At 36.4% G+C, this 10,931-nt stretch overlaps 1 protein-coding gene across 1 annotated transcript in view; it reads right to left on the bottom strand.

Annotated features, from left to right (window-relative positions):
- Positions 1–10,931, bottom strand: part of LOC140149113 (rho GTPase-activating protein 45-like) — a 151,539-nt gene that overhangs the window by 9,308 nt on the left and 131,300 nt on the right. The window contains 8 exon segments of the mRNA XM_072171285.1: positions 2,401–2,661; positions 3,692–3,782; positions 4,152–4,233; positions 4,910–4,990; positions 5,289–5,470; positions 6,203–6,340; positions 6,833–7,167; positions 7,756–7,968. Of these exon segments, the coding sequence (XP_072027386.1) occupies positions 2,401–2,661; positions 3,692–3,782; positions 4,152–4,233; positions 4,910–4,990; positions 5,289–5,470; positions 6,203–6,340; positions 6,833–7,167; positions 7,756–7,968 (1,383 nt within the window).

Here is a 10,931-nt window from a genome sequence, read left to right as displayed (position 1 = left end):
GTGTTAAAATTCTTTTGTTTTATATTGTTTTCAGCGATTGATAAATTGATGTAACTTCACAAATAAAAGTCATATCAACATAGGGTTTTCAGTTTCTGAAAGCTCTAAATGTCCTCTTTAGTCTTTCATTTTCGACCAGGGCCGACATGTGACTCATTCCCCTTGATCATGTCACAAATCTGAAATTCTACAAAATTGGAAAATTATCAATTATTTTGAATTTATTGGGAGGCAACAGGGGAAAGATCTTCTCTCCCCCCCCCCCCCTTCCCTGTGGCACCACCACTTTTGTTGACCACTTCTGCACTTCAATCAACAACTGCATTTTGACACTGAAGGCCCATACTCAGACACATACATACAATAATATATAAGGAGGAAGGTTTTAGTTTGTATATTAATGCAGGTGTCAATCACAAACAACCAAATTATGGAAAACTCAAAGTAACATTTCTGCAAAAAAAACATGCATATGAGACAACAATACTATTCTCTGCCAATTCATTTATTAGTAATCAAGTTGTCTTTAATGCACTGCTTGAAGAATCAATATATGCAAGTAATGCTATAGCAAAGAGGCCACATTAAGACTTTTAGGGTTAAGTTCAACTTTTTAAGGCAAAGGTTTTGATGGTGTAAAACTATATACACATCAGATATGACAGCTGGATAGAACATGGATATAAATTTAACACCATTAAGTAATTATACCAACAAAGTTGAACTAAATCCTTTTAATGTGGCCACTTTACTATCACAATGTCTAAGCTTAAATGGTCTGAATAGCAATGGTTGAGTAAATTTAGTGATCTCAATGCAATGAGTTTTTGAAACTTTGAATGATCTGAATAGCAATGGCTGAGTTAATTTAGTAATCATAAATGAGTCCCTGAAACTGGAAGTGAAATGGTGAGTAAATTTAATGATCGTTATGAGTCACTGAAATTGTTATGGTCTGAATGGCAATGGTTGGGTGTAACCTTGGTGCAAGATGATCAACAAAAGATCACAGAATAAAGCTCATAATCTACACACTAATGTCTATGCTCTTACATGAAGGATAAACCCAATGGCAATGGTTGAGTTAATTTAGTGATCTGAATGAGTCCCTGCAATTTGTTATGATCTTATCAGAAAAGGTTGAGTAAATTTAGAAATCTTGTAATTAATCTTGTAATATTCTGTGCTTTAATAAATCTAGGTGTCTCAATAGACAATAAGTACTGTTGAGTAAGTACAGTGGTCTTAATGAGGCACCTAAACTTACAATACTCTACACAAATGAGTAAATATATTGGTATTATTTCATTCACTTCATTTTTTATTTGCCACTCTGTTAAAACAAATCACTGAAATTTTAATATGTGGGTACATTTACCAATGAATTATTGAATTGAAACAAAGAATATGTTATTATAATTGATCAGGGAGGAGGGTTGAGAAAATTAAATACAACATGCCTTACTGATTGATATGGAGAAAAAAAACCAGGTTGATGGAGATTAGGGTGGGTTTCAACTAAACCAATCATTATAATATAATGATATATGTTCAAAGGGATATAATCAAACAACAAGTGGATAACATAATCTCCTTGTTGACATTGATTTATTTCTGAAGAAGAATGAAACATCACTGGAATGAGATGACTTGGGTAAGCATTTTGATCCAAATCTTTCCCTGATTTCATACCATGAGCACTAAATTGAATTGTATAATCATCTGCTAACCATTTCAATTCATTAAATAAGAAAAGTTCATATGCACAAGGGAAGCAAAAACTGAGCAGCATAAGCAGAACAAGATTCAAAGAATATGAGAAGAAGCAATCTGGTTATAGACATACTGAGCTGTCTATAATAGATCAGGAGGTTACAAAAAAAGTAAGAAAGCAGTAGTAGGATGTAGATTTGGGGTTTATAATGCCACATGTCTTGAGTTAATCAATACCCAAATGAAATAATGCAGAGCAATCAATAATTAAAATGATCAGAAACGAGATGCAGTTGTTAAATATGTTGAAAATAAGAGAGAGATACCTTTGTGGTCCACTAACTTCCTCAAATTGTTTACAACCAAGCAACTGTAGTAGTTTAACAAGATCAAAAGTTGTCAGAGTTTGATAGAAATTGTACAACACTACAAGAAATATTAGTGCAATCATCTTGTATATTTTTTAAACATTTTCCTCAACAAACCTGAAAAGGAGATGTTGCTTGTGCTCAAGAGAAAGCATCATTTTTGTATGAAATGATAATGCATTTGTCACATGCACATGCAAGTTTTCAATTCTACGCAGGAAAGTTGAGCCATATCCATAACAATATACCTGGTTTGCATTAAGGAGGCAATACCTTTTGTTACATCTCTTAATTATTAATACTATAGAGTAAATCTTACTTTCATCATCGGAGCTATGCTCCTTTGCTGCTGCCTGTGCCAGGGCTTCCTCTTGCTTCTGTTGCTGCTGTTGTTCCAGCTGCTTTTGCAGTTTCTCATGTTCATCTTCCTCCTCGTCATCATCTTCCTCCTCCTCTTCCTCTTCTTCGTCCTCCTCTACTAAACGAGAGCTTGCAGGTTTAGCATCACTACTGCCTGGCAGTAGGAACCCTGGCATGGAGGTGTCATCTAGATACGGCCTTGCAGGACGGTCACTTTTAACTGCAAATCAAATCAAGTGATAAGATATTATACTGACCTTGCAATCTATTATTACACTACATCTGACAATTACAGATACAATCTACTTTAGTACATTATGTGTTAAAGTTGTTTTCTTTAAACTTCCGTGGTCGTGCCTGTGCGTATCGCGTACACGAGCGTAAACACAAAAGCAATAAATAATCACGCTGATTGGCTGATCAATGCACTTGACAACAAGCCGGCTGACCCATTGGTCTTCGGCGCGGCGCGTAGTAGGCGACCTTGTCACTTCTACGCGATCGCAATTCACCAGCGCGTACCCGGACCACGGAAGTTTAAAGAAACAACTTTAGTCAGCAACAAATAACAGGTTCATGTTGTTAGATCACAGACCACGCATCAACAGTCAAAGTCACTGTGTATTGTATGCTGTGAATTCTCGCATATTCATCAGGGCCGATTGTTCGTTTGTGCAATGTCTAACAATCACGCCAGTGTTCTGTGCCTACGCCTATATGCGGTAGAGCTTTGTGTGCCTTCGTGATTATGCGACAGACTGTAAAAATACGAGGTAAGTGCGTAGCAGTTTTGTCCGTCACATTTCATGGAACAAACGGCCCTCATTATCGGGTGATGCTGAGATTCTGACTGCTTGTACGCAGTCTGTTATCTTTTTCGTCCCAGGTTAGATTATATATTCGTGTACTGATACAATTCCACCACATAGCCTTAGCGGCTAACTGATGATGACACTACGCTAGCTTCCATAGAAGTACAACATTCTTCTTTCCTGTGGTGAGTGTATGCAGCATAAACAAAGAAGTAGGTTTCTGATTGGTTGATTCAATCACAGCAACAGATTGGTTATCTCATTGGCCAATGATGTGTTAAAGCTTTGTTTGGCACAGAGTGGTGCTCATTAAGGGAACACAAAACCTGGCCTATGACGGTCAATAACATGGTGCGGGTGTCGATCAGAGCAAGCAAGTGCCGTATATCTCTGGAAGCTATCATGTAAACAAAAGAAATGCAATCAATGTGTACTTACAGTAACCATCTCCTGGGCTTGTTTCTGGTGCGTCCGGGCAGAATTCCTCAACTGGAGTTTCTACACCGCCACCAATAACTCCCCCTAGCACCTATTTACAATGAAAACAAAAAGTACAGATTAGTAATATTTCATAACGTTTTCAATTTTCAATTCTATTATGTATATTACATTATGCTTCATGCTATTCTTGATAGGTAAACAATATTTGATGTAAATCCAACTCACTTTAGACGTGAAAAAGAAAACACCTAATCACTTGTTTATTTGTAAACTTTTTTTATATTATGGAAAATTACAAATGTTGCCGTACTAGCCACTAAGACTGTTTACCCCAAGAAGTAAACAACAATAATAATAAAAACAATGACAAAAACTGCAACAACACAAGCAATAACAAAAATTGAAAAATCATATCATATGAATGAATGTCTCTTTTGCATGCATACAATACACCTACCTGTGCATGTTGAATGATAAGCTCTACAATTCTAGTTTGATGTTGCATGTCTACTAGTGCAGACAATGATGCACTATTATCACTGCAAGAAAAATGACACACAAGTATATTACAAGGATAGTTACTACATTCCCCTATGCTACATCATTTATTGGACTAGCTGGTAGACTGATTGCTAGGAGATGCAGCAAATTTTCCTATACTGTGTCACTTATTGGACTGACTTGTTGACTGTGAGAGAGGCTAAGAAACATTAAATGTTTGGCCCTTTCTGTAAACCTTCCACAGAAGAATTAGCAGAACTGTATCAGGATCACACAAGTTGCCATTTCTGTATAAATGGTCTAGTCGGATCACAGTTCATCAAAGATTGCCAAAGGGGCAACTCCATCTGAACAGCATCACACACTTAATGCTGATATCACATATCATATATTACAAGGTTAGTCTATTTGAATTTTATGCTGATGCCCAGATTATTTTTGGATCAACTTAAGTTTTGGGAATTTTCCGCCTTTTATCAAAAAGTTTTGGGTATTTGCTGCCTCCTGATAAAAACCATGCACATGGGGCAGAAATGACACTCCTTATGTGATGTCATTCATATAACCTGTTCAGCTTTATTTGTCTCAATATTTGAGTGTGAACACCACTAGGTCATGCTCCCCTCCAATTCGCTTCAAGCTTACAACTATTAACATTGTCTGTTTGATGTTGAATTCTTATTAAATCAAAATGAAACACCTGAGAATACTTACTGGGGTTTAAGTAATGTTGGCCCAAAGATAATTCCTAAATTACTAGAGGACATCTTATTGGATTCATGTGCATCAGCAACTCTGAAATATGAAAAACACAAATCAGTTTATTAGTAATGCTTGGTGAAATTAATAATTGTCATATTTCCAAATTTAAGCATTCTTCCTTGTATATTGTGTTGTATTTTATTATTTATGATAAAGAATACAATTATTCTGAAGATGGATTCACTGTTACAGGCAATTTCAAAACAGCAACAATTGACGACACCCAATATGATTTGTATCAACACAATTCAACCATGATGAAGGCAGCTGCCAAAACTTTCATCGTAATCAATTCTCATAACAAATTCACACTAATTTTGTCATCAAATACCTTTTAAGATGGTGCATGAGAATACTAGTGACTTTCCAGTTTTCCAATGGCAGTCTATCGATGACATCGTTGATCCGTTCATGCAGCCTCTCCAGATCAGCTTTCTGTACCTCACCTGGAAACTCCTTACCAATTGATATGAAGTCATCGTACAGGTCATAGGTCAACAGTGGCTCTGGTAACTGAAATTTAATCATTTACAACATTAATATCTCCATGAATTCAGACTGAATCTTATTTATGTTGTGTATATAATTAGAAAGCCTGCTTGGAAAGCTGAAGCTGAAGTTGTTTACCCTCAATAAAGAAGGGTACTATCTACAGTTTGTTCACATTGGAAGTACAAAGTAAGGTACGCACATTTCGCGTAAGCATATCGTGCGTCGCGTATTAAGACGCTCATGTATTTGTGTGGGCCTAGCAATGTGTTAATTCCTATTGACATTATGGCGCATAGAAACTGCATAATTTACTGCGTACTTTACTTCGTACTTCACAGTGGACAAACTTTATAACTCATGATTTATATGAAATCATAATAATGCAAATTAAAGATATCTTAGAGGACACATAGTAGACTATCGAAATAGAAATATGTTAAATTGCATAAGGAAACATCTCATCACACATCACAAGACTAAACACATTTATTGTATGAGTTAAGGATTTTCAACAATCAACACAAAACATTGCTCTGATATTTCCTTGACAAAATTCCACAAAAAATATTATCACTTAATTAGGGTGTGGACTGTTTTAAATGACTACCTAGAGACTGAGATGGGAGAATTCTTTCCTTAATTGCACTGACACTCAAAGTTTACCCTAATTTTTCTCAAATTTACCAAGTTTCCCTGTCTGGAAATTGTTCACTTTGCCTAATTGTCCTGAATGGTTGGCAACCCTGTCCTTACCTGTCTCAGATACAGCTTGAGTACACTTGTAATGAGATGTGGTTGTATTTCTGAGATGTCCACTAGATCTTGCCCATTCTCAAAAGTTTGGCAGAGTTTCTCTACCTTGACTTTGAGACCAGCTACCCGATAAATACCCTACAGGAGAAAGAAATAATATACAGGTAAGCAATGGGCTATTCCAGTTCAAATCCATACACCCTTTATGGAAGACATACCCTTAATATTCCACATAGCGAGTGTGCATTTCAAATGGGGTTAAAAAATGTTGCTGGTACAAAAGTGATACCCACAAGTGCTTTCTGGTTGTGAGTTTGCAAAAATGTATTCCCCAAATACATACATGTTTGGTTCAGATAAGCTTTGTCTCAAGCACCTTCCACATGTGAAAGTGATCATAGAGATTGTTACTAAATCATTTAGTCATTTCAATCATATTATCGGAAAATACCGAATATTTCACGAACATGATACTTTGTTAATTACAAAAAATATGGTATAACTAATATAGCCAATCAGATATGCTTTTAATACATAACAAATTTTCGTACGCATTATGCTCTTATCTGTCACACCTATTTGAAATAACTTTCATAACAATATTTTATTACACACACTGGTTATACACACCTTTGTATGAAGTGCCCTATTGTCAATCTCCGATATACATTTGGTCACTAAGAATGGCACATCTTTACCCGTCTCCCTCAGATGGTCTTTCAAATTGACACCAAATACATTCATCTTTCCCATAAGCCTCTTGTGACCGCATTGAATAGCCAGTGTTTCTAGACACTTTTTGTGGCAAGCCAGGCCACAACGCTCACACTCTGCACCATTGAAATACACATAACTGTCGCATTCACGACATTTGGAGGGCGTGCGTAATTTGCGGATAACGTGCGTCAGTGATGCCTTGGAGAAGTTGAGATTCTTAAATGAGCTTGGAACAGGATCTATCAATTCTGAAAAACCACAAAAAAAGTAAATGTTTGAGATGAAGAACAAGTATAGCAGGGTAAATTGTGCTAGGATTGTATTAGTGTTTCTGAAATGATTTTTAACCCTAACTCTATAAAACCTTACAAAGAAAACCACTGCGCATGCATGCCATAACGCAATCAGCCTAGGTCATATATACGCAGGGAAAAGCTGGCCGGGCCAGCGAAACCCCTGTGACTTTAAGTCGGTGTTCTTGTGCGGGGTCTAAGGTTCAAATCCCGGGGTGCCAAGTAACTTCTTTGTTCATCTGCTCTCCATTTTTGTTCCTTCTTTCCTTTCCGATAGCAAAAACCATGTTTAGCGTTAGAATTAATCTCAATGTTTTTAACTTCTGCAGATCAAGCAACATAAGTCATCTGCACGCAAAATAACTTGACTTTTACGTTACATATAACAGCTTGGGATACGTGTGTATGGCAAAGGCATCTGGAAAATATCATCTCTCTACCACTGTCAGCCAGGTCTCCTAAAGCTGGTGGCATTTGCCATGGTCCAACATTAATCAATCATAAATTCATTTCAATTTCAACCAGTGTGATGAGTAAACTTACTTGTATCACCCGTTTCAGCTGGAGTATCCTGATCCTCTCCAGCCCCAAGTTCATCTCCTGAGGATGCCTCCCTGTGCAGATTCCTATGTCCATTTAAAGGACTGGCTGACGGTGATGCATCAATAGACTTAGATGAGCTGCCACTCATGCTGTCTGTATCGCTCACTCCAGGTTGCGTTACCCATGCGTGAACAGGTACCCTGGCTACTTTATCTGTAGATATTGATAAATATCAATAAAAATAGTTATCCAGTAGCAGATATAATCTTATTGATACACTGTATTCCTTTATTTTGTCAACTTATTTGGCATTTGATTCAAGTAATCCCACACAAATTCGTCATCTTTTACACATCTAACATAAATTTGCCAACAAGTTCTTCCTTCTGATGACTGATCACATAGAACTATAATAGTTTTTTGTATATCAACACTTGGTCTACATAATTTTGATTGTTTGTTACAGGAAATACAGCTTTTGTTTCTTGTAGGTTTCATGTTTCTATGTAGAGTAAAACCAAACTATCGCTACTCCCACCATTTCATTCAATAATTCATATTTCCATGATTTTCCCCATAAAACATATTTTCCACACAAAAGATTTCAATCTTTTCATAAGGTCAACAACATTGTGCAAAATCATTAATATGCTGCTATGTTGAACATTATTTGTTTGTAGTGCAAACTGCCCCACAATGTAGCTTAATATGATATGTGATGAATTTATTGACATTTTAGTGTAGTCTTTTATTGATAGCCGTCTAATATGACAGCTTAACAATGCTATAATAAAAACCTCTTATTGATGAGACTAGACGGTACAAATATGTAATGGTTACATGCTTAGTAAAGTAGTCTCTTGGGCTCAAACAAAAAAGAAGTGTGCATCTATGAAGAAATAAATATTTTATATTAAGTAACACATAAATAGCAACTGTAGATAAAAGGCAGTGGGAGACAGATACATACTATTTATTGTAAAATAACAATGCAAAAGACCAGTATTCTTGGAAAAATTGACACCCACATACAAAGGAAGGAAGTAGAAACTTTGGGCAAAGAAAATAAAAGTGGGAGTGGTAAAGAACTCCTTGTAAAGCAGGATTGACAAATATCTATATGATTCTCATCAAAATAGCAACTGTTATGCCAGTAGGACTAGATCTGCGGTCTAGTGTGTGTATGGTTTTAACCTATTATCACTTGGTACTACAAAATACTAGTGCCTAGAGGTTCCTCCCCCTCAGTGGGGTAGGTAATTACATGCATAGGGTATATCTGACCAAACCATCCATAGCCTGTAGGCTTTTAAGCCTACTGTAGAAGCTAAAAGTTTGAAACTTAAAAGTTTGAAAACCACAAATAACCACTTCTGACATCTTACAATACAAAGTTAGTTTCCATCCAGTGACTACTTACGATGACATGGTGGACTTGGGTAACATATCAACACTGGTTCCGACACATGCCTACACAATACACGCCTGCCTGTGTCAATCCATACAGCCTTATTATTATTCATGATGACCAATTAAGTTTACTACAAAGTTAGCTTAAACAACATAGCATCCTTTTGGTAAGCTCATGCTTTACCATGCTTCCACTCTGTATACAGGTCATTGTTGCAATCCAATCTTCACATCTTGAATAACAAAATCCATTCAAAACAAATAACACCTTGATCCAAATTCTAGTTCTGAGCTATCTGTTCCAATAGCATCATCAAGTAGGAAACTCCAGATGCAAGCTCCATGTAGTTTGGCTAATATTTAGGCTTATGTGGCAGGAGAACTGCTACAAAAACACAAATGGAGTGCTGATAGTCAAGGTTTTATCACTTCACTGAATCCCAACCTCTGACACAATCAGCAATCTACTTTTCACCCTTCCAAATGATCCATTTTATGTCATCCTGTTGTTGATTTCACTCATTTGAATCATTTTACATCTTGGAGAAGCAATTTGCAGTTCTCCGTTTTCTGGTATGTTTTACATATCGTCACAACTTTACATATCGTCACAACTTCTAACACTCAACCATCCAGACCGGAGGTAAACATATCAAATGGTTGTCTACCTTCAAGCACCATCAATCAATTTCTCCTGACTACCAATAAATCAATACTATCAATAACTAGTTTAAAAGCTTTCTAACACTTGCAATTCCCTGGTGTCTAAAGTGTCAAACCCATGATTTGATAGCCCAATTGGGTGACTTTTGAAGATGTTCCCCACAACTTTTGATAATTTCCTGTCATTTAGAAACCAATGGTTAAAAAAAATGGTGACTTATTTATTAACATTGACACCTGCCACCTGCGACTTTCGACTGTTTCGTGCCCAATTGAAACCAATGGTTAAGTGAAAATTTGGTGCCTTTCAGTGATTTGACCCATGATTGAGGCTGACAATGTTGGCAACCCTGGCTGTCAGTCATGGACAAAAACTTTTCCTGTGTTATCTCTTGTTTTCAGTCAAGTGCACTTTATTGGAAGGAAAATCCATCCATTGATCATTTAAAAAATAAGAACCATTTTATTTTGCCAAATATTGAGCTGCTTAAGTGACAGAGCCCACCTGTTAAGAGACAATGCCTGTTATTCACTATGATCAAAATCCTTTAAATACTTTTACTTGTTGATAAATACTTTCAATATATTTTGACAACAGTTTATTGGTATGTATTTCATTGTAGTGCAAGTCATAAAATTGGGAACATTGATCAAATAGTATGTACCACGAATGCTTTCAGTGTGTCAGCATCCCAAAAATGTTAATTCATAAATTCAACAATAGTTCATTTTTTCCACAAATATACTTCCTTATTGCTGCCTGAGTTCCCAACAAAGTTGTTTTTTACAACCACAATTTGACAAATGAAATCACATAGTATTCTCAAACATTTCTTAGCTAATGGTTTCCTCATATCTAGGTCTGTCCTAAACATCAAGACTGTCATTCGTTTAACTGGCCTTTTCACTGATTCAATACCATGTTTAATCTCTGTGAAATTATCTAGGTCAGACCGAGGTGAAATGGCTTAAAAGGCAACACAGGAACTGCCCAGCTAACACCACATCATTGTACTCACAATGAGTTCATCACTCTTTTGCTTCAAATCCTACACATATTGACTGTCTGAGCATTCAAGACACTGGTTTACTACAAGGTTACA

The sequence above is a fragment of the Amphiura filiformis genome, chromosome 3, assembly GCF_039555335.1.
Source record: "Amphiura filiformis chromosome 3, Afil_fr2py, whole genome shotgun sequence".
NCBI classification, from domain to species: Eukaryota; Metazoa; Echinodermata; class Ophiuroidea; order Amphilepidida; family Amphiuridae; genus Amphiura; species Amphiura filiformis.
This window is presented reverse-complemented; position numbering and strand designations above follow the sequence as displayed.